The sequence below is a fragment of the Saccopteryx bilineata genome, chromosome 4 (assembly GCF_036850765.1).
Source record: "Saccopteryx bilineata isolate mSacBil1 chromosome 4, mSacBil1_pri_phased_curated, whole genome shotgun sequence".
NCBI lineage: Eukaryota > Metazoa > Chordata > Mammalia > Chiroptera > Emballonuridae > Saccopteryx > Saccopteryx bilineata.
In genome coordinates, this window is record NC_089493.1 from 190,496,607 (window position 1) to 190,520,684 (window position 24,078).

Sequence of the window (24,078 nt, forward strand, 5' to 3'; positions counted from 1 at the left end):
GGGTAGTGAGAATTATGAATAAAGAGAATTCAAGAAAACTTTAATCCATTTTATCACTGTGAATCAAGGCTATGGTTTGTTGTCATTGTTGTTTCTTGATAGAATCTGTTCCCAGAGCAAAAATGAAGGTTTCCCCTCTCAAGAAATGCCTCCACTAGCCTAACTGTAGACCTCTTTCCCGGGGTCACTGTTACTGGCTGTCAGAGTACCCCTGACCTCTTGGCACTGTTGGTAAACCCTGTGCTAGTGTATCTTCAGAGAAGAGGTTCTTGAGCTTTTTATCAGATGTCCAAATGGGTCTGATAAAAAAAAAGAGAGAACCACAAATGACCTCTCCTCCACTGGATGTTTAACTCTTACACATCACCTGCTGCATGCACTGTCTCCTCTGATCTTCACAATAATCTCATGAAGTAGGTACTAGTAATCCTGTTTCACAGACAAGAAAACTCAAGTTTAGAAAAATGAAGTCATTTGTCCTGGTTGCACACTGATAAGACGCGTGGATTTGAGCCCCACATCTGACGGCAACGCTTGTGTTGGGGGTGGGAGGGAGTTCTGTTCAATCACTAAGCCCAGTTATCCGGGAACTTCCTGCATTTGCGGTGGTAGCCAGGGTGGCCCCAGCTTTTCACGGGGCGGGGGGCGGGGGGGGCTCTGGCCTAGCCATTAGCCTTCAGATGTGCCCCTGCTCATCAGGAGGGAGGAGGAGGCGCGGGGCGCCCCAGGGAGGATGGGAGGGCGGGCCCTGAGAGTTTGAAAAGAGGAAGGAAGTGGGGCCCGGCAGTGTGCCTTGCCACCCCCTGGCTGCTTCCCCGCAGGACGACGTGAGGGGCCCGCAGGCCCCCCGGCCCAGCCATGACTCCCTGGCGCAAAACTGACAAGGAGCGGCAAGGCGTGGGTAGGTGCGGGCTTGGTGTCCGCAGCTGGGAGATGGGCAGGTGGCCGGACAACCACACGCAGAAACTGCGGGAGCTTGCAGCTCCAGGCGGCAGGGCGCGCTGACTCAAGGTCCGAGGGCGCGCGCAGAGGCTCCTGCAGTCTGCTGCGCTGGGAACGAGATGGGCGGGGAAGAGGAGGCAGGGGGCAAGGAAGGTGGGCACCCCTCCCAGCGGGCTGCGCCCAGTCTGCACCCTCTCTCTTCCGCTGCAGACCATCCTCTCTCCCAAAATCTTATGCATTTCCCTCCCAGATGGGGTCCAGCCTAGCGCTCGTCAGCTTGGCTCTCTGTGCCAGACACCGGGTTCCAAGGAGTGGGCTCCGTCCCACGCTCCGTCTGGAGACTTGCCCTTATAGAGAGAGCACTACTCTTCCCTGGCCTGCCCTTGCCTGCCCCAGGGTGCTTCCCTCCACCTCCTTCCAAAGCGACACCCATCTGCCTGCTTCTCTTGCCTGGTCCTCCTGGGTCATATGACCTCTGATTTGGTTGAGTGTTGGTCCAGAGGGCTGTGTAGGTTTGGGGCGTGGGGCTGGAGGGCGGGGATCCTTCTCTCAGCCCTAGAGAGTCTTTGGGAAGAAAGGATCCTACCAGGTTACCTGGGGATGTCCAGGGAGCCAGCCACATCAGCTTCAGCCATCTAAGCTCCCAGAGGCCTCTGGGCCAGCTCATACACTAGCTCATGGGCGGAAGTGGTGGCTGGGGGAAGGGAGGCTTCAGGTACTGCGACTCATTCTAAGTGGCACCTGTGATGCAATCCCCATAGAGTCACTGTGGTTTCAAACTTAAGTGTGAATTTAAAAACTGTTCTATGGCTGACTTGCTATGCAGGCAGATACCAACACCCTCCCCAGAGATGAGGGTTGAGCAGGTCAGACATCGGAGGACCCAAGTGCCGAAAGTGACTTGATGCAGGGGGCCCCAAGGCCACTGTTGGAGAAATACTGCCTTGGAGAACTCAACATTGATCCATTTATTTCCTGGATGCTAGTTGCTGTTTTAAGATAGTCTCCATCCAGAGAATAAATAATAACCCAAACCCTCAAGGGGGCTCAATTTCTCCATCTATCAAATGGAAAGTTAGAACTAGATTCAATAAGGATCCTTTAACTTCACAGCTTCTCTAACTCTGGGAGTATCGGGCTGAAACTCTTCTCAGGGGATGATGGGAACTATTAAATGGGCAGGCCGTGGTAGTTGGCGTGACTGATGTGGTTTAGGACGCGAAAGCTGGACATGAAGGGTGAATGTATCCAGGGGAGAAAAGAAATTGCTCTTTCCGCCTTGAGGGGGGGGGGGGGGGGGGAGGATGCATTGAAGGGAATGCGTATGCCCACACCAAGTCGCAGTTATATTTTGGAAGGCTTTGAATGCCAGGCTAAGAAGCTGAGATTTTTCCCAGGTGAGCAAGAGGGAGCCATAGAGAGCACAGGAGAGACATGAACAGATCTGTGAGGAAACCCAGTGTGGAGGGAGGCCAGATGGAGAGAAAAGGTGCCTGGGTGGCCGACATGGGACAGTATGGGTGGTCCAGGGTAATGAGGGCAGCTTATGGGGGGATTGAGTGTGGTGGTTCCCACCCTCTGTCCAAGGGCTGTAGTGCATTCCTACTGTGTAGAGCGTTCCTACTATGTAGGCCCTGTGCTATGGGGTGAAGGTCATGGGCTCTGATGCCGCATTGCTTGTTCCTGGACTCTAGCCTTCAATACTCCCCAATTCTGTGACCTAGACAAGCTACTTACTCTTTCCAGGCCTCAGTTTCCTTGTCTGTATAATGGGGATAATAATAGCATCTGTTTCCCAGGGGTATGGGAGGACTAAATGTGTTAGTTAATTCACATCAAGTCCCAGGAACAACAACTGCATAAAGCAAGCCTCACGAAATGTTATGAAATGTTATTTTTAGACGTTGTCCTCTGCATGGGGGCCCATTTGAGGACATCACATCACAGGATGGGATGGGCTAAAGCAGTGGTCCCCAACCTTTTTTGGGCCACGGACCGGTTTAATGTCAGAAAATATTTTCACGGACTGGCCTTTAGGGTGGGATGGATAAATGCACAAAATAAAATTATGTGACCGGCGTAAAAACTGTGGTATTTTTAAATATAATTGTCAAACTTAGGAAACAAGCGTCAAGAGTGAGTCTTAGACGGATGTAACAGAGGGAATCTGGTCATTTTTAAAAAATAAAACATTGTTCAGACTTAAATATAAATAAAACGGAAATAATGTAAGTTATTTATTCTTTCTCTGCAGACCGGTACCAAATGGCCCACGGACCAGTACCAGTCTGCAGCCTGGGGGTTGGGGACCACTGAGTTAAAGGGTCAAATAGATTCTCACCCTCCCTTACAGAGGAAATCCCACCTATCTGCTTGGGGCCTGGGAGCCCTGTTAGGCCCCAGACCTAGAGGCTTCTTGATCAGATGATATAGACATTTTTCATGCCTACTTATGAAAACTCTATTTTATGAGGGGTCAGAAGGTCTAGACCCTCTAGGGAGCCAGAGAGTACTTGCTGGTTGCCTACTCATCAAAGGGATCTCTTTTCTCTGCAGATAAATGTCAGAACTAAGGAGAGTAACCTTCAGTCCTCACCTGCAGGCTCTGGGTAGATGGAAGGAAAGGAAAGGCTTGGGTTATGATGAGACAGGAGATTGGAGTCATCCAACAGGAAGAACAGAGCCCTGAGAGTCAGGGTCTGGGTTCGAGTTCTGACACCATCACTATTTGCAGACCTGTCTGTGCTCTAATTTTCTCATTGTAAACCTAAGTATTAATACTTCTCTGTTTCAAACTGCTCTTTTATGCAGAGCATTGGAGAGAGTGAATATAGTGGCGTAGAGGACAGAGACGCAGAGCCCTGGGAAGGAGTAGGGGGTTCTGGGAATATCTCCGGGGTCCCAGCCTAACACGAGGAGAGCCTGAGCTTTGCTTTCCCACGGGGTTTCCCCTTCAGCAGGAACGGAATGTGGCCACCCTTCCGCTGGCCTAACGGATTAGGGCTGCTGGTGTCGATAGCCGGGGAGGCAGGCTTTACAGGAGGCTGCTTCATCAGTAGAACCATTTGGCTTCAAGCTCACATGGCTGTCTGTTGTGCAGCCAGGGTGACCCTCATGTAGATTCCTGGTACGTTACTTTTCCTTTCTGATGGAGCATTAACGTGATCCATTCGCATTCCAGGGAGACCCTTAGGTAGAAGTGGGGTAGGAGTTTCCACGGCAGGACAGTGTGGCTATGAGTAAGGAAAGGTCCAGCCTCCGCCCTTTAAGAGATGTGTGTGTACCGTTAGAAGCTTGGACTATGAAGTCAGACATGAGTTCGAATCTAGGCCTGTTTCTCATCTATGAAATGGAGGCTTGGCTCAGTGGTAGAGCATCGGCCTGGCATGCAGAAGTCCTGGGTTCGATTCCCGGCCAGGGCACACAGGAGAAGCGCCCATCTGCTTCTCCACCCCTCCCCCTTTCCTTCCTCTCTGTCTCTCTCTTCCCCTCCCGCAGCCAAGGCTCCATTGGAGCAAAGATGGCCCGGGCGCTGGGGATGGCTCCTTGGCCTCTGCCTCAGGCGCTAGAGTGGCTCTGGTCACAACAGAGGGACGCCCCAGACGGGCAGAGCATCGCCCCCTGGTGGGCAGAGCGTAGCCCCCTGGTGGGCGTGCCGGGTGGATCCCGGTTGGGCACATGCGGGAGTCTGTCTGACTGTCTCTCCCCGTTTCCAGCTTCAGAAAAACACACACACACACACACACACACAAAAAGTACTGAAATGGAGGTAATGATGATAATATGGGTCTCGTGGGATTGTTGTGAAGGTTGAATGCACGAAAGCCCTTACTAGTTTGGCTGCTTAGTGAAAAGTAGTAGCCGAGGGAAAGGAGGTTACCAAATAGTAGCGGAGCCAAGAGAGATGCAGGGTAATGACCCCTCATGCCAAGTTCAGGAGAGTCAGGCCTGCTGAGAGCGTAGGAGTTGATGTTTTACAAGGCCTACTCTTGTGCAGGAGCTTTGCTTAAGGTCTTCAGGACATCTCTTGTAAGGCAGTGTGTTATTATTTTTATTTTACAGATGAAGAAACCAAGGCCCAGGGTTCACCTAACGTGGAAGTACTTGGGCTGGGTCTTCAATTCGGTTGGCTGCAGACCTCAGCCCCTTTGCACCACACTAGGAGGGAAAGTGAGGGAAGAACGTCACAGACAAAGACAGGAGGTTGGGATGTGTGTGGTATTTCGGTTCAACAACAAATAGTCAACCGCAGTTTTAGAGGATGTTGGGAGTGAAAAAGAGCCGTTGGAAATGTCGATTTCAGCCAGACTGTGAAGGGCTTAGAGTGCCAAGCACAGACATTTGAACTTCATTCTGTGAGCCATGCGGATTTTTGAGCAGGTCGTCACCTCTAAGAGGTTAATATAATTAATGGGGAGAGCGGCAGGGAGATAGCAGAAGAAGAGAAGCGGGTGACAGTTTACCTTTCTACTGTCTGCCCGGTTAGTTAGTCCTGTGGGAGTCCGCGTATATTTAACATCTCCTTTTGGACTTTGCTATCTTAATCCCCTCTGCCTGAGACTTGTCAGTGATGCGAGTTTTCTCTCTGGAAGAGAGATGGGGTGGGGAGGGGGAGGAAGAAGGAGAGTAAGTGACAGGATCAGTTAGAATTACGTGTGACTATGGGTGACAGAAAGCCTCTAAAATAGTGGTTTTAACCAAGCGAGAAGTTTATTTCTTCCTCATAGAAAGCCTAGGAATAAATGGTCCATGGAGAGCTGGTCGGGAGCTCATTCTGTCTCCTGTACTTCTTACCTGGCGTGAGGTTTCTGCTTTCTGAAGCCAGCTGGCTGCTTAAGGTTCCACCATCAGGGTCGCCGTCCAGCCAGCAGGAAGGGTGAGAGGAACAAGAAGGCCATGACCATTTTCCTTAAGGGCAGTTGCCCAGAGACCCACTCGACACTTGCTCTTATATCCTGTTAGCTCAAACCTCATCACATGACTAAACCTAGCTGCAAGGGAAGCTAGAAAATGTAGTTTGTAATGTAGACAGACAAACACCCAGCTGAAAATTAGGAGTGCCATTCCTGAGGAAGGAGGGGAAGAAGGAGACTGGGGACGATAGGAAAGCAGACAAGGGTCTTTCCCACATTTTGATCGGGGAACATGGATGAATCTGAGACTATCCCCTGGTCCAGGGACATGGGCGATGCGGTTGCAGCCCAGGACCCTGGATAGAGCTAATCCACGCCAAGATGGACAGCTGTGGAGTGGGCAGTGGGTGCTCACGTCCCCTGCAGCGCAGGCTCTTATGACAAGACACAAAATCCACTGAAAGCCATTTGACAAAAAGTTGTGTAGTATGTGTGTGTGTATGTGTGTGTGTGTATGTATGTATATGTATGTGTGTACATGTGTGTATGTATGTGTACGTGTGTGTATGTATGTGTATGTGTGTATGTGTGCATGTGTGTACATGTGTATGTGTGTGTGCACATGTATGTATGTGTATGTGTGTGTACGTGTGTGTGTGTGTGTGTGTATGTAGGAGGGGAAATGCTGTATTTTAAGGGTTAGGGAAGATCAAACAGAAATCCAGGCAGCCTGACAGGCCTCCAGAAGGGCCCAAACTGAGGAGTCCTGGTCACCTCAGGCTCTCTTTTCATGGCCTCCCATGTTCTCTGAACACATCAGCTTCCTTTTCCTTTCTCTCCTCATCAACTCCCAATTCTTTCACTCCTTCTGAATTTTGATACTCTAATAACACCATCATGTTGGCCCCAGCATGCCACGGGTCCCGACTCTGCATGACTTTCAGTTCTTTGAGGGGGGAGCACGAGTGGAACATGCGTCCCAAACACATCAGGGCCAGACTTTACCAGGGAGGGGACCAGTCCCTATGGCTCTTGTCGCCAAGGGCGACTTTTAAGGAGGAGGGATAGAGAGCATCCTGTACTCACTAACTTCTTCACTCCTTCACTCGTTCTTTCTTCATTTGTTTCTTAAATATTTGCTGGATGTTTCCCATGTCCTAGACACTGAGAAATTACTAGAATCAGGTCCAAATGGTTCCTACCCTTTGGAGCTTATAGTTTGTAGGGAAGACAGAAAAGAACTTCACGGACAAATAAATAGTCATATTATTACAAATGATAGTATGCGTCCTTGTAATAAAAGAACACTGTCCCATGAATGAAAATATTGAAGGAAGGGATCTTAAATAGAGACCTCCTGGAGGTCTGGCAGGGCCTCCGAGGAGCGGTGTGGAAAGAGCCCCACAGGAAAGGTTTATCTTAGCATCTGCACCTTTGCCATGGAGGCCGACCGCGTCTTTGGATTGGTCTCAGAATTTCATCCGGTGCCACAAAAACACATGGGTTAGAAATTCTAATTCCCTCCCACCACCAATTCTCAGGCGCCCGGGGCCTCCGACTTTCCTATGCTTCAGCAATTTGAGATTGTTTAGGTGTGCCGGCTGGGCTGGCTGTTTGAGTCCACATAAGGAGATTGTCCTAATCCCGGGGCTCATGGGAGTCTCATTAGTCAGTGGGCATCTAGCTCCCAACCATAATGTTTTCTGTTTGAATGCGCCTTGACAGACTGTGTTTGCTAAACCCCGCGTCCTCCTGAGATCAGCATCCTTCTGCTGCAGCTACATTTTGAGACAGGCAGTGTAGCCACCATAATATTCTGCTAACTTCTGGATCTTTGGACTTCTTTCTGTTTTTCATTTTATGCGATGTTTTAAAAAAAGCTTACGGGCCTTTAATGTGATAGTTCATTGACACGTGGGTGCCCCGGTCTGTGTTTTGCGGCAAATGTTCTGCAAATTGGGAGTGATCATGTTTATCGCCATCCAGCTCCAGAGGGAGGTGGGGAGAGACATCACAAATGTCCCTTCCAAGAGGGGACATTTCTCCTCTCTTCCCAATTCCTTTCATTGGTGTGAGTCGAAAAGCAGTCAGGCTGTGGGTGTGAGCTTCTTCAGCCTTACTCAGTTTTCAGTTCTCCTTGGAGAAAGTCATCCCTTGCCCTTCTGACCCCGCCAGGACGCCGACAGCTTCTACATTGTTTAAAGCCTCAGTCACTGAAGCCGGGGAGGCAGAGGGATATGACTAAGGATGTGGGCGCTTTCCCGGAACCCCTCTCCAGACATTGCTCCAGGCCCCCCAGAGTTCCCCCGACAGCACATGGTCCCCTGGGTCGGAGCCTGAATGACGTGGAAATTGTGACTGGCACACATGCCCCAGGATCCAACACAGGATCTGAACAGAGAGGCTGCTGAGCAGGCATTTGTTGGACCGGATTAAGTGGTGGCAACGCCAGGCCTGAGACATCGTGACTGGCATGTGGGGCCATGGGAGAGGAGAGCGTATCTGGTGCCAGCTGAGCCCCGAGGGTCAGCCTAGAAACTGGGGTGTTGCCGCTCACCCCACTGGTGGGGGCAGGAGGGAGTGTCCAGACAGAGTCCAGGGTCCTGGAGAGGGAGCCTCTCTGAGGTGGGGGGGCTGTGTGGCCGGTGGGCAGTAAGCAAGCACGGGGAAGAATAACAGGACACGGGCTCTCCGAGGGGAGGTGGGACTCAGTAGGGCTTGGTACACGTTGTTACTACTGGCTTTTCACTCTGAATGCAAGGGGTGGGGCGTGTTAGGGTTGTGAGTGGGACTAGAATGTTCTATCTTGCTTTGGAGAATTGTTCCAGCGGTTTTACGGTGACTAGGCAGAAGGGAATGAAATATGGAAGCAAGGAGGCCAGCAAGGTGGCTACCGCAGTAACCAGGCCAGAGTCGGTGGTGGCTTACATCTGGGGTGCGGCGGAAGAGAGGCGTGCAGAGATTCGGGGTGCCTGTGTTGTGGGTGGAGCAAATGGAGTTTTTTTTATCATGAATTGGATGGGGGTGTGAAAGAAGGCTAGGACTCAGGGGTGGAGCTAGGTGCCGTCAAGAATAAGAAAACTGGCCCTGGCCAGTTGGCTCAGTGGTAGAGCGTCGGCCTGGCGTGCAGAAGTCCCGGGTTCGATTCCTGGCTGGGGCACACAGGAGAAGCGCCCATCTGCTTCTCCACCCCTCCCCCTTTCCTTCCTCTCTGTCTCTCTCTTCCCCTCCCGCAGCAAGGCTCCATTGGAGCAAAGATGGCCCGGGCTCTGGGGATGGCTCCTTGGCCTCTGCCCCAGGTGCTGGAGTGGCTCTGGTTGCGACAGAGCGATGCCCCGGAGTGGCAGAGCATCGCTCCCTGGTGGGCAGAGCGTCGCCCCTGGTGGGCGTGCCAGGTGGATCCCGGTCGGGCGCATGCGGGAGTCTGTCTGACTGTCTCTCCCCATTTCCAGCTTCAGAAAAATACAAAAAAAAAAAAAAAGAATAAGAAAGCTATTTTCATAGTCTATTCAGATCAATTGAGTTCAGTAAGCCCATGTTAAGTGATGGTCCTGAGCTGGGTCTTGGGGCCCGGTGTTCAAAAAGGGCACAGGCTCTGCCCCCAGGAAGCTTCTAGTCCAGTAGGAATTTCTTCTTTTTTGCCCGAGGCAGCAGAGAACACTGCTATTATTAGTACTATTGTCCCCATGTCACAACTAGGGATGGGTGCACCTCTTGCTTCAGGTTCCTTTGGCTCGTGCCATCTCCCCATCTTATGTCATTGCTCTTCTCAGACTGCCTAGCACAGAGCAGGTGCTCAGTGAGCAGTGGTTCCTTGGATGCTGGGTGGGTGGGTGGGTGGATGGATGGATGGATGGATGGATGGATTTGTGGATGGATGGATGGATTTGTGGATGGATGGATGGATAAATGGATGGATTGCTGCATAGATGGATGGGTGGTGGGTTGGAGGAGTGGGTGCATAGCATAGATAAGTGAGTAGATGGCTGAGTGGGCAGGGGGTGGGGGGATGGAGAGGGGACAGAGACTGGAGAATTTTCATGTTCTGGTGTCTCAATGCTCGGGTGGATAGAGTTGCCCATCTTGCCTGCATATCCTCACCCCTATACCCGGTTCCCCGTCAGGAGGCTAGCTTCCCTGGGAGCAGTGTCGCAGTATGTAGGCTGTTCTTGAACTCTTCTCCAAACTCCTGGGGCCCTGTAGTTGGTCACTGAAGCAAGCCTCACAGTTCTCATCCAGGGACTCCATTCAGATGGCCCTGCTGTCCCTCGCCGGGACTGTGCACATGTCAAGCTAATTTCCTCTCCCCCACTCCCGACCCTTGCTGTCCTCCCTCCCCGCCCGCCTCCTGGGCTCTCACTCCACTTCTTCCCCTTGTCCTCCCCCTGCCCCGCCCTCCCCCTCCAGTCTCACTTCCTTCACGAGGCCTCTCTTGATCTCTCCCCTGACAGCCCGCAGCCACTGTGGCCCACAGCTTAGCCCTCTGTCTGGAAGACAGCTTCTGGGTTTCTTGTGTATTTATTTTGTCTCTTCAGCCAGCTTTCCCAAAAGCTCCAGGAGAGCAGAGCCCATCCCTGTCACCCCACCCTTGTAACCTGCAGGGTCCAGCAGAGGGCCAGACACTCCCTGGACTGAGGGCCGGGGGCAAAGGACTCGGCCCTTGATGTCGTCATAGAGCCTCTCTTCCAGCTCTAGGACGTGAGTGTGTGAATGCAGGAGAGTGTGTACATGCGTGTGTGTGTGTGTGCGCGCGCGTGCGCGTGTGTGTGCACGCCTATAGGAGCATGGAAGATGGTAGTGGGTCCCAGCATGGGGTTTTAGAGTAGGACTTACCAACCTTACCTCTATTGACACTTGGGGCCAGATAATTCTTTCTGATGAGCTATCCTGTGTGCTCTGCCGGATCTCTGACCTCTACCAGCTGGAGGTAGGAGCTCTTCCACTCCCCCATCCTCCAGCATGTGACAACCAGAATGCCTCTAAACACTGACAGATGTTCCCTTGGGAAGCAGAATTGTCCCTAGTTGAGCATCACTATTTTAGAGAACTCCTGGGAATCTCTTCTTTCCTCTTATTGGCTGGGAACGTCACGTTGGCCCACTAAAAACTGAGCACAGTGATATGTTATCCATGAGGTTATTCTGTGGATCCCATAGAGATCCAAGAAGCACCCAGCAGAGAGCAGGTGCTAAGTAATGCTAACCCATTAGTGAGGGGCAGGGTTGTGTAGTGGTGGAGGGAGTATGCTCTGGAGCTAACCTGCCTGGACTGAAACCCTGGCTCGGTTCTGTCCTAGCTGTGTCACCTGGGCCACTCACTTGAGCTTACACTACCTCAGTTTCCTCATCTGTAAAATAGAGCGCATAACAGTTGTTCCCACCCCAAGAATGTGGCAAGGGTTAAGCAGATGACTCTGGGTAAAGCCCTTGCAGTAGGGTCTGCTCTGTAGAAAGTGCTCGGCAGGGGCTGGAATTCCTCTGTCCTCTGGCCGGTGGAGGAACACCTCTGCCCGCTCAGCTTCCTCTGGCTGTGCCTCTCCCGCCTCAGTCCCTGGGACCTGCCGGCCGGCACCGCTGCTGAGCGCGGGCCTTGCTGCCGGAAGCTCCTGCTCAGTCACCTCACTCGCCCTCCCTAAGGCACCGCCAGGATGTTGCCGGGTGCTGAGCCTGTCCACACCTTGCCGGAGACTCTAGACAGGCTGCTTGGACATTGCAGTCAGCGCGCTGCCCTTGAATCCAAGGTGGACCTGCCTGCCACTTCTGTTCCCCCTGGAGTGGAGCCCCTCCAAAGCCCAGCTCAGGGGCTGGGGAAGTGAGCTGCGGGCCTTTGCATTCTTTTTCTCCACTATTGGTTTGTTTCTCTTGCATGGTTACATGCCCAAACTCTATTTACACTGTGTGTTCACTGAAGCTTTTGTTTTCAAACATGTCAGCCAACGGCAGGGCCCCAGATGAGGCATGAACCCATCTCGAAGAGTCACAGGGCACTTGATGGCTGTAGTCACAGTTGGCAGCCCAGCTGGGTCAGCATCTCTTGAAATAAACTCAAGAAATTCAAGGAAGAGCCAAAAGAAGAAACCTGGCCTTTCTGTTCATATCCCTTCCGTTCCGCAAGTACCTGTTTATTAAAGCTCGGTAAATACTGATTGAACTTCTACTGTGGACCAGGCACTGTTCTCGGCACTAGAATTTCAGTGGCCAACAAGGCAGACTCGGGCTCCATCCTCACTGAGGCCGGAGAAGACAGAACGTGAACAAGTCCACACACACACACTATAAGTTGTGACATCAGTGCAATGGGCTAGTCAGGGATGCAAGGGCTTTGGACACCAATCTGGGTTTGAATCCACTTTCTACCACTTAATCTCTGACTTTCTCACATGTTACATCGAGAGCAATTCCTTGGAGGGTTACTGTGAGGATTAAAAATGAGCTGATACAAGAACAATGCGAGGGGTTTTGTCTGTCTTCTCTATCACTGTAGCCCCGGTAACCAGAACAGCACCCAGCACACAGCTTCCGTAGGTGCTCGGATGAAGTCGTGTCAGTAACCAGCTGCTGCCTCGGTTCCTGAGTCTAGCATTTTGATACAGGTCAAATCCTCCTTGCAGAAGCACCCGTATCCTCCACAGCTGGAGGCTCTGCCTGAAAGGGGAAGCTGGGGTGGGTGTCTGTGGGAACCCACACTCCTGTCTCCTGTGGGCGGGCACGGCTGGGGTTGTGATTTCGGCAGTTTTTACTTATTCTCTGCCCTGTATCTTTTTCCTTTCTTTCTTCCCTGCCGTCCCTCACTCAGCAGTTGAGAGCGGCCAGGCCTGCAGGGACGGGGAAGAAGATGACCTGTTCTTACACTGGTCAGAAGGAACTCAAATGAGGCTCGTAGATAAGCAATCAAACTGCAGCCAAGGGTGGCATTCTGGTTCAAAGTTTCCTGTTAGTCATTTAGAAAACTTACCAGAACTGGGGACTGGTATGCAAAGCCACTTCCTTTGTCAGTAATGTCTACTTTTGCCCAAATGGAGCATTGAGAACTGAGGCCCGTACTCAAGGAGACATACATTTGTAAGTTACATGGAGGCATCGGTTACTTTTCTTTCCATAAGATATGAGTCCTTGGAATGAGTACAGGCCAAAATTCAAGACCCGTTCAAGGCATCTTCTCAAGCTGATTGATTGGAACCTTTGCACCTAACCAAGCTGGGCAGAGAGTGAGGAGGATTCCCAGGGAAAGCCAATGAGGAGACAGGGCACAAAGCAGCCCTGCCACGCCCTCTTAGCATCGGATAGACAGACCAAGGGTGCTAGTGCCCCAGAAGCAACACGTATTGTGTGTGGGTGGTTTTCTTCTGCTGGGAACCTCGCTGTCTCTGCGGCCCCTCCCGGCTCTGCGGCGGGCAAGTCCTCAGTCCCCAGCCGGACCTCTGTGACTAGAGGGAGCAGGGAGTGGAGAGCCTGTCGAGTCAGGGCATCAGCAATCTGGAGCCTGTCCAATGGCCAGCAGCCTCTGTGGGGACAGGGTTTGAAACCAGGCCAGGTGTGGAGGGCTTGAAGACACAGCCCGTGTTTATGCAGGAGAAGAGAACCTTGAGTCCCCTGAGGGCCTGGTCAAGGCTCTTTTTTGGATAAAGGATCAGTTTTATTGTGTTGACCCACAGTGCCTTTGGCTGCAAACCGCAGGACAGTAGATTTAAAGGAGACCTTCCGAAAGAGGCCTGAAGGGATAGTTTTCGGAGGGTTGAGCATGCGATAGAAGGAGAACCGGTGACCGTGTATGGAGCCCTTACTATGGCCAGACACGGAGTCAGGCCCTCGCAGTGTGTTAATCTCAGCTGAGTGCCCTGGGAACCTCGTAAAGTGGGGACTGGCATCCCGTCCAGTCTACAGCTAGGGAAACTGAGGCTCAGGGAGGTAAAGATGCTACTCAAGCAGGCTGCCACTGGCCCCTACAGTGTCTTTATGTGGATTACGAAATGACACCCCTCCCCTGGTGGACAAAGTACCCGGGTAGGCACAGGGCTGGGCAAGCAGGTTACTCTCCACTGCTCTCTTGGCCGGGTGGCCTCATGCAGGACAGAGCCTGCACAGTCACACACCATGCCGTGGGCATGAGGCCAGAGCTGGAAAAGAGCAGAAACGGGCTCAAGTGCCACAGCTGTCTGACTCCAGAGACACTGGCTCTTAACTCCCCAGCTCCAGCCTTTCGGGGCTGAGACTTCCCATCCACCTGAATGCCACAGGGCTAGTTGGTCCCTTGGTGAAAGAGATGATTTGTATAGGTCTTTCACTGAATGGCCTGCAGGTTTTCTCCTTTTCCCTCCAGAATGCAGTTCAGAGACTGGCAGGACTGATGCAGGAAGCAGGATCTGTTGAACTCCTGGACACCTGCCGTCCAGGTCCTGTGGGAAGGCGATGGGTGCAGAGAATGACCAAGGCACGGGGGGGTGGGGGGGGCAGGGTGTTGAGTCCTCGCTTTGTGATTTACCGCCAGGCAGGTCAAGGGGGAACCTTGGGTAAACCACTCAAACCCTCGGAAACTCAGTTTCCTCACCTGCAAAACGGGGATAGTACCTCCCTCATGCAGAAGTTGTGAGGACAACATGAAAATATGCTTCCCTGTGACACAGTGAAGTGACATTATAAATAATTCTTGCTTGTGTTTGAGGAAGGTCCTGATCAAGTGCCTTCTCCAAGGCCTCTTCACTGATGTGATCACTGCTTTCACTGAATCCACAAGTTTTGTGTTTTCAAATTTTGCTTGTGAGTTCTTCTTTGGCCCATTGGTTGTTTAAAGTATGTTGTTTAATTTTCAAGTATTTATGAATCTTCCAGTTCTCTTGCTAGTACTTATTTCTAGCTCTATTCCTTAGTGGTTGGAAAAGATGCTTCGTATGATTTCATGCTTTTTAAAATTTCTTAAGGCTTTTTATTTTTTTGTGGCCTAACAGATGGTCTATTCTGAAGAATGTCCCTTGTGTGCACTTCAGAAGATGTGTATTCTGCTATTGTATGATGGAGTGTTCTGTACGTGTCTGTTAGGTCTGCTATTTATAGTATTGATCAAGACCTCTCCTTATTGATTTTTATGCCTAGTTGTTGTATCCATTATTGGTGATGGAGTATTAATGTCTTCAATTATTATGGTGGAACTGTCTCTTTCTTGTCTTGATTGTGTCAAGGTTTGTTTCACATATTTTAGTGTTCTAAATATTTAGTGTTATTAAGTATGTATATGTTTATAATTGCTATATCTTCTTGGCATACTGACTCTTTTGTCAACATATAATGTCCTTCTTTATCTCTTGTAATATTTTTTTACTTAGAATCAATTTTGTTTGATATTAGTACACCCACCACAGCTCTCTTTTCATTATTATGTGCGTGGAACTCTGAATAGTGGAGATATGGGCATTTTAGGCTATCGTCATGAGGATGGAGTAATGGGGGAGCAGCAAGAAGCCCATCATGGCCCTGGCCGGTTGGCTCAGCGGTAGAGCGTTGGCCTGGCGTGGAGGGGTCCCGGGTTCGATTCCCGGCCAGGGCACATAGGAGAAGTGCCCATCTGCTTCTCCACCCCTCTACCTCTCCTTCCTCTCTGTCTCTCTCTTCCCCTCCCGCAGCCAAGGCTCCATTGGAGCAAAGATGGCCCGGGCGCTGGGGATGGCTCCTTGGCCTCTGCCCCAGACGCTAGAGTGGCTCTGGTCGGGGCAGAGCAACTTCCCGGAGGGGCAAAGCATCGCCCCCTGGTGGGCAGAGCATTGCCCCCTTGTGGGCATGCCGGGTGGATCCCGGTCGGGCGCATGCGGGAGTCTGTCTGTCTCTCCCCGTTTCTAGCTTCAGGAAAAAAAAAAAAAAGAAAAAAAAAAAAGAAGTCCATCATGTTGGTTGAGAATATGGAAGTTAGATACTGACCATCCTGTCATTTCCTAGCCCGATGATGGTGCCCGAATCGTTTGGCCTTTCACAGCCTCCGTTTCCTCATCTGTAAAATGCGATCACAGTTTAGACCTCACGGGGTTGCTGTGAGGACAGGAAGAGAAGATGTGCTGAGCCCATGCCGGGCTTACCGTAGAGGTCAAGCCACAGTCAGTGATACAGACACCCTCCTTGTCTGTCACTCAGGCTGGTGTGCAGGGCCTGTGCTAGGGAGAGGTCGGGTTTGGGTAATGAGTGGAGGCCTTTGGGGGCCAGGCTGGGCCGGAGCTGACTGCGGCGGTGGGCAGTGGGTTGGTTTTGTTTAGACCGTGCGGGCTGTACGGGTGTCAGATAGACCGAAGGCAGGGAGGGCAGGAAGGGGCAGAGAGTCTCAGTATCTAGAAGGCTCACTGGGTTGCTTGTCTTCCGTTTCACAGCAATATACAACTTCCAGGGGAACGGAGCCCCCCAGCTGTCCCTGCAGATCGGCGACATGGTACGAATACAGGAGACCTGCGGAGGTGAGTCCCTGAGCCAGGCGGCCCCCGGGGGCCGGGACCCTTGGCTGATGGGGTTGGGGTGCCCCCAGTCCATATCCAGCACCTTCAGCCCTCTCTTGGAACCTGCAACTTTGTGTACTCTACTTAAATATATTTTGATAATACTAGTAATTAGAATTTACTGAAAATAACACTTTGTTCCTTTAGGAATTTATGCTTAGCAGCAAAGGCCTGCCTGAGTGGTTTCAGCCTGTGACACCTTCTAGATACAATTCTTTATTAATATCGATATCATTATATATATATATATATTATTTATTTATTTATTTCGTGATAAGAGGGGAGATAGAGAGACAGATTCCTGCATGTGCCGCACCAGGATCCACTTGGCAACCCCCATATGGGGCCAATGTTCAAATCAACCGAACTATCCTTAGCACCTGGGACCGACACTTGAACCAATTGAGCTATTGGCTGTGGGAGGGGGAAAGAGAGAGAAGGGGGAGAGGGAGGAGAAGAGAAGCAGATGGTTGCTTCTCCTGTGTGCCCTGAGCAGGGATTGAACCCTGGTTGTCCACACTCTATCAACTGAGCCAGCCGACCAGACCACATTGATCTCCTTATGAAGGCACATTAGCACTGTAAAGGTTTGGAAGGGGCCAGTGAATCCCGCCCCCGATTCCGGGAGTGTTGCTGCATAAGACGGTGCGGCTTGGGCTCTGCTCCCGGTCCAGGGAGGAGGACTTCCTTCCTTCATCAAGCTGAGCCCTCTCTTGGGCAAAGTGGCAACTCTTCCGTCCCACAGAGGTGACATCCTCTTATGAAGCCAAGTGTCTGTTGGGCTATGCTCACCCATGGTGGGGGTGGTGGGGGGTGGTTCTAGAGGGTTCTGTTTAGAATCTGCACAAAGGCTAATGGCCTTGGTCTCATGAGTCAGGCCATTAGAAATAAATATATAGCACCCATGCCACTGATAAAATTGACAATGGAAACATGGTTTGGGTATCAGAGCCCAGTGGGCTTGCTCGTGGGTGGGCCACAGTCAGGCAGGCTCTCCCAGTTGGACCACCGCCAGGCTGCTTATAACCTTACTTCACACAGGGCTCACGGCGTGTTCTTCCTGTGTCCGGACAGAGCAAGGAGAAAGGAAGCAGGGACTGCCCTCCCCCGCCCCCTCCATTGGTTAACCACCCCCCCCCCCCTGCCAGGGCCCTCCTGCTCTGGGATGGGAGTGAGGAGCAGGCCGGAGGCAGGTGTGCACTGCTTAGGAGCCCCTCCCAGGCAGACAGAGAGCCAGAGGGAAGGAGGGCGTTCACAGAACAAGCCGTCTTCGGGACTTACCACATTGAGGGCGGCGGCCCGGAGCCGAGTTCCCTGTAACATCATTGTAGTCACTCCTCGTGGGGACAGGTAGCGTCTCTCGTGCTGGCTTAGCTGTATGATGACGCTTCCAAGGCAGCCCTGCTGATTGTTGCGGGGGTGCACGTGCACGCACTCACACGCACACGCGCGCACACGCACATGCACGCACACGTGCACACACACACAGACATGTACACACGAACACAGACACACAAAAGGCAATCAAACAGAAAACCGTTCTTGGAGGAGAAAGAATTTGTTATTTCAAAACACCTTTAAAGCAGTCCTCAAGGAGAAAATGAGAAGTTTCGTTCCCCTTCTTTACATTTATCTAATGCTTTAGCATGAGTGTTATTTGGGCTACAGGTGACAGGATACCATGTACTTTTCCATGTCCAGGCTTCTAAAGGTCCCAGTCTGGCCATATGGAAACCTTTTATACACAGTGAATGAAACTGAGCTGGGGGGGGGGGGGTAATGCTCTCCTAAAGACTCAGGTCTGGGACTGTAAACACCCTGCCCCCTTCCCACACTCAACCCCCTCTTTCACAAGACGAGCTCTGCCCAGGGGCAGAGACCCCAACTCTGGCTGTCTACCAAGGGCAAGAATGAAAATAAAAAATAGCAGACCAACTCCCCTCAGTGTCTTTTAGATGCTACTGAATGCTACCGCTGAGAAACAGGCGTGAGACCCCCCATTTGCAGGTGGGGAACCGAGGCTCCGGGAGGAGAAATAACTGGCCACGTGTCACGTAATGAACCAGCGGCCACTGCGGCCACCCCATGCCCATAACCTACACTCCTTCCTCCAGCCCATCTTGGTAAATGGGCTTCCTGTCTTACAGCGAACTTCAGACAAGTGTTTTCTTCTTGCTGTCATGCGGTTTCCCTGGAGAAGGAGCTCGGGGGAAGTGCACTGACGACCCAGGTGGCAGGTAGCCTGTCTCCCATGACCAGCCTGGCCTGCAGCCTGACCACGAGAAAGACTACCCTTGCTGACTAGGCCACCTTGGTCTGTCTTTGGGATTAGCACCCTTGCTTCTAACCTTCTAAGTATGGTTTTTTGTTGTTGTTGTTGTTGTTTTTGTTTTGTATTTTTCTGAAGCTGGAAACGGGGAGAGACAGTCAGACAGACTCCGGCATGCGCCTGACCGGGATCCACCCGGCACGCCCACCAGGGGCGGACGCTCTGCCCACCAGGGGGCGATGCTCTGCCCCTCCGGGGCATCGCTCTGTCACGACCAGAGCCACTCCAGCGCCTGGGGCAGAGGCCAAGGAGCCATCCCCAGCACCCGGGCCATCTTTGCTCCAATGGAGCCTTGGCTGCGGGAGGGGAAGAGAGAGACAGAGAGGAAGGAGGGGGGGGGCGGGGGAGGAGAAGCAAATGGGTGCTTCTCCTATGTGCCCTGGCCGGGAATCGAACCCGGGTCCCCCCGCACGCCAGGCCGACGCTCTACCGCGGAGCCAACCGGCCAGGGCCTAAGTATGGTTTTCCACTTTTAATTCTATTCCTCTTCATTTAATGTATCCTTTTAATAAGCAGTCTAGAAAGAGCTGGGCATATATATTTAGTAAGTGATTGCCAAATCATGAAATCCTTGAAAATCCAATGTTCAGAATTCTGTTCGAATGCTTCTCCAGCCCTGAGGAATTGGTGTGCAGATCGCTAGGACTCACACCCGTGCATTCACACCCCTACAGTTTCCAAACTGGAATCTGTGGAATCTTCAGATTTCCCTGAGGGCCTCGGATGGCTGAGGGTTCTGAGATCAGGCCTGGTGTTGTGTGCTTTGCAGATGGGGTTGATGGGGTTGTGCCTACGCTTCTGATCGAAAAACGGTTCTTCCTCAAACATGAGAAAAATAAAAACCACAATGTTAGTCAAAACGGTGTAGTAGAAAGAACTTGGGTGTGGCCGTGAAACCTTCTTACAGACACCTACTGTCTCCGTAAGAAATGCCCAAAGCGGTAGAGAGATCTTAGAAAAGCTTATTTGAGCCAATCTGACCTAGAACCTTAGACATAAATGAATTTCCTTTCACGAGAGCTCAAGCATTTGGGTGAGCTTTTGATGATGAAGAGAATACTTAGTTTTGACCAACAAACAGTTCAGAGGGTACCTGTTGCTAAGCCTCGGGCACCCTCATGCTTCTTTCCTTGTCCATATTACAGCTCTGAGGCTGCCTCTTCCGCCCAGAAGTAGTGTAAACATTCTGTGTCCCGATTTTAAATGTGGGAAACACATGTGTTTATTGAGCAGTCAGAGCTCTCCAGGGGGCATAAACATAAAAAGCAGTGTTATTTTCCCCCAATAGCTTCCTTCAGTCACATTTGGTTGACATCTTTGCTGATACTTCAATGACATCTCAGAAGAAGAGTTAAATCTAAGGTGACCAACTTTTTTACAATGAAAAGGAGGACAAAAATAAATGGAAGAAAACAGTATCGTAAATAAAAGAAACATTTTATTCATTTGCAACAATAATACACTATAATATGATCAATGCATAATAAAAACATTTGTAATATTTTAGATTGTCATTATGCTTACATGCCTATTAATTTTTAATAATAATTGTAAGAAAAAAGTACTCATTGAGATACAAATATGTCACATCACACGCAGTAATTGAGTCTGCATCGATCAAATACGGACATTTACAGATGAGTTTTCCAATATCAAAAAGGAGGACATGTAGGAGGAACTTTTCGAGGGAGGACAGAACTTACAAAAGAAGGACTGTCCTCCCTGAAGGAAGACAGTTGGTCACCTTAGTGCAGTCCCATCTCCAGTTCGATGTTCTCCTCCTTCCCTTTCCCCAGCATAAAGAAGGCTGGGCTGGCCTAGCGTGCGGAGGACCCGGGTTCGATTCCCGGCCAGGGCACACAGGAGAAGCGCCCATTTGCTTCTCCACCCCTCCGCCGCGCTTTCCTCTCTGTCTCTCTCTTCCCCTCCTGCAGCCAAGGCTCCATTGGAGCAAAGATGGCCCGGGCGCTGGGGATGGCTCTGTGGCCTCTGCCTCAGGCGCTAGAGTGGCTCTGGTCGCAACATGGCGACACCCAGGATGGGCAGAGCATCGCCCCCTGGTGGGCAGAGCGTTGCCCCTGGTGGGCGTGCCAGGTGGATCCTGGTCGGGCGCATGCGGGAGTCTGTCTGACTGTCTCTCCCTGTTTCCAGCTTCAGAAAAATGAAAGAAAAAAAAAAAAAAAGAAGGCTGGGCTGCGAATTTGAGCTTCTCTTCTTCCAGTTCTCTGTGTTGAGCGATCAGATGAGCCCAAAGACCAGCCAGTCCCCTGTAGGAATAGCCCTGTGGCTGGGGAATGAGATACCAGTGGCCCCCCGCATCTCTGGGTGAATCTCCCGGACTGCACTCCCACGCTTGGGTTCGGTTTGGGGTATGAGGGAGTTACATCATTCCCTCCTCAGGTGACAGCTACCACCTCCAAGATCTCTCTCTCTCTCTCTCTGTGTCTCTCTCTTTCCTTCTCCTGGTTACAGACTGTGGTAGTGAGATGTTTTGGGGGGTAGCCCAGCTTGTTCAGACTCTTCTTAATAAGCCCTTCAGAGGGAATGTCTGCCCCACCCTCAGATGTTTGCTATGGGTCTCTCTCTGGAATAACAGAGAAAGTCCCATTCCATCTATTAATACACAGGCGGTCCAAGCCATGGGCCCCGCTTTGGTGCGGAAGAGATGGGATTTCTAGACAACAGTTCCCATCACAGCGGTTCCCAAGGAGCAAGGGTAATGGAGAAGGTTGATACAGAGTCTTTTTTTTTTTTAAAGGTAAGGCATAGCGTTTGTTGTTGTTTTCTAGAAATGGGACTACACCGTGCATACCATGCTGAGACTTGCTCTACTCACTTAAAAATATCTGGGGTTCTCTCTGCATCAGCATCGGTGCATCGCCTCCTTCTCGGTTCGGCTTCAAGGCGCCCCACAGTTCTGAGCGACTGCTTGCAGGGTGGGGTCCACCCAGAGCCAGGTAGCAGCTTCCGCACTCACAACTCCACTGAGAGTGGTCTTGACCTGTCTGGAGGCAGAGGGGGCATTGTGGGCAATTGGCAGGGGGTTTTCTTTTAAGTGCCACTTTGTAGGAAGACAGACCTTTGTTCAGGTCTGTCTTTGTGAAGGGACTCCATTTTCTTAAGGAAAGCTGTCCCATTATGGGGCGTCTGTAAGTGAGGCTTACTTCCCGCAGCTAGGGCAGGGCTGAGCAACATCAGCGAGCTGCCATTAGGTTGAATTGGAAGCATGTCTCATTGACTTTGTTGCTATGAAAATATGTTAAAATTGTCTCATCAAATAAAAGAAAACAAGCAAAACCACATTCAAAATCTGTAGGTTCTGGAAATAAAATAGAAAACACGCCCAGCTTCCCTCTGGTTGATGACAATGAATGATTTTTAAAACAAAGAACGGTATTTACTAACTTGGGAACTTACCATATGCAGCCACTGGGCAAACTCAGAACTCCTTACCAACTGTAATCTTTCGTGAGGCAGGCTCTGCTGTTCTCGCTTTATAGATAAGGAAACTGGGGCTCAGAATAATCCAGCAACTTGTCTAAAATCGTACAGACACTACGTTGTAGGTCTTTATTCAAATCCAGGCTTTGATTCCGGAACTCACACTCTTAACCGCTGACGGGTACTAGTTCTGTTTGATCTTCATATTATTAGATATTTCAGTCATACAGGGTAGTCAAATACACCCAGGCACTCACTCACCACTCAGGTAAACAAACATCAATGTTTCCCATACGTGCTTCCTATGAAACAAACACTTTAGATGCAGTGGAAACTCCCCGTTGACTCCTCCCTTATTCCATCCCTACCTTTTTGTCCACACTAGAGGTAAAAACATCCTGAAAGTGGGATGTTTTCTTCCCCGTCAGGGTCTTGTACCTTCATCAGACATGTTTACCTTCGTAATCCTGTTGTAAAAAAAATAGTAGTTTTTGGAACAACACTAGGTGGTAGGTGTTATTTCGCTCATTTTACAGATAAAAACACGGAGGCTTGAACAGCTGCAGGCGATGACGTCAAGAGGACTGGACCTCTGGGTCACGGATTCTTTTTTCGGTGTTCTGGGATATTTTAAATCTCTCCTCCTTCTCCCCACCACCTGCAACTCAGGTGATTAGAGAATTTAAGTACATTCCATTTTGGTGTTTGGGATGTGGGAAGGGAGAACAATTTGAGTATTTTGGCACTTCGTAAGTATCCCAAGAATGGTAAAAAAAAAAAAGAAATTCTTTTTCTCATCTTCCCTCAGGATGAACTTTGTGAGTTTTCAATTTAAAAAAAGAAGTGCTATTAATACATGGATAGGATTAAAAAGAAAACACACACACAAAAACCCTAGCTGTTATTTAACTCAAAAGAATGTTGAGCCCCAGGGCAAGTCATGGGATGGGGTACGGGCTGTGCTGCACTGAGCCTGCTTTCGGCCAGGCCTGCTGTCACGGGTCCGGCTCTGTGTGCGGACTATTGTTATCTGCAGGGCTTGGAGTTCAGCTGCATATAGCTGCCAGCTGACCAGATTAGGCAGCTGACTCCAGAAGGTCTCAGAGGTCAGTGACCCAGCAGGGATAGGGATGTCAGGAAAAGGCTAAGGCCAGCCCTGAAGCAGTTGATGCATTCTCATCATCTGGCAAGGGTTAGGTAGTTGTAGGCCATTCTTGGCAAGGGTCACTGGGATTTATCTCTGAAAGCAACTAGCTCAGTGCCACGCACAGAGTGGGTGTGCAATCTGTGTTGGTTGAGTTTGAATCTGGGAACCGGAATGTGTACCTAGGGGTAAGAGTCAATAGACCCCCTTGCTCAGGAGTGAGGCGAAGATCTGAGAATCAGGAGACCTACAGGGTGTATACAAGTAACTGTCTCGTGGGTCAGTGCAGGCAAAATCTCCAGCCTAACGAGGAAGTCAAGGGACCCTAACGGAGCCCCTATGATGGAGATGCAGAAGTGGGCGTGAGCTTTATGTAGGGACTATTTGTCCCTTGATTGTTTTCCTACTTTCTGGTGGATTTTGGTGGCCTTGGCCATCAAGTGGATTCAGGTCATTACAACCAAGAGACCCTCACTGATAGCTGTGCTCTAAGAGAGTGTTATCTGCATTTGTGCTCATCTCACAGGGGACAGTGTGGCAGAACAGCTCTGAGGACTGGCTAAGTCCCACAGACATGACCAAATCACGACTGTGTGATTTGGCCCATTACCTCAGTTGACTTGAATTTCAATATCTTCACCTATAGAAGAAGAATGTCAATATTTAGCTCACAGTATTGATATGAGGACTAAATGAGAAAATGCATGAACAACACTTAGCATACAGATTTGCATGAATTAAGTGGCCAATAAATGGTAGCTAGTGACATTGCAGAAATGCTCTCATAGGTAGTTGGTGGGACGTGGAAACACTGTTACAGCACAATGCTGTAGAGCAGTGGTTCTCAACCTTTCTAATGCCGTGACCCCGCAATACAGTTCCTCATGTTGCGGTGACC

The 24,078-nt window shown here is 50.7% G+C and overlaps 1 protein-coding gene across 2 annotated transcripts in view; it reads left to right on the forward strand.

Moving 5' to 3' along the window:
* Positions 1-775: 775 nt before the first annotated feature.
* The window catches only part of DOCK2 (dedicator of cytokinesis 2), a 395,036-nt gene continuing 371,733 nt past the window's right edge, over positions 776-24,078 (forward strand). For both annotated transcript variants that reach the window (XM_066273230.1, XM_066273231.1), the window contains exons 1-2: positions 776-901; positions 16,144-16,227. In XM_066273230.1, the coding sequence (XP_066129327.1) occupies positions 859-901; positions 16,144-16,227 (127 nt within the window). In that variant the 5' untranslated portion in view covers positions 776-858. The remainder of the gene's footprint in view (positions 902-16,143; positions 16,228-24,078) is intronic.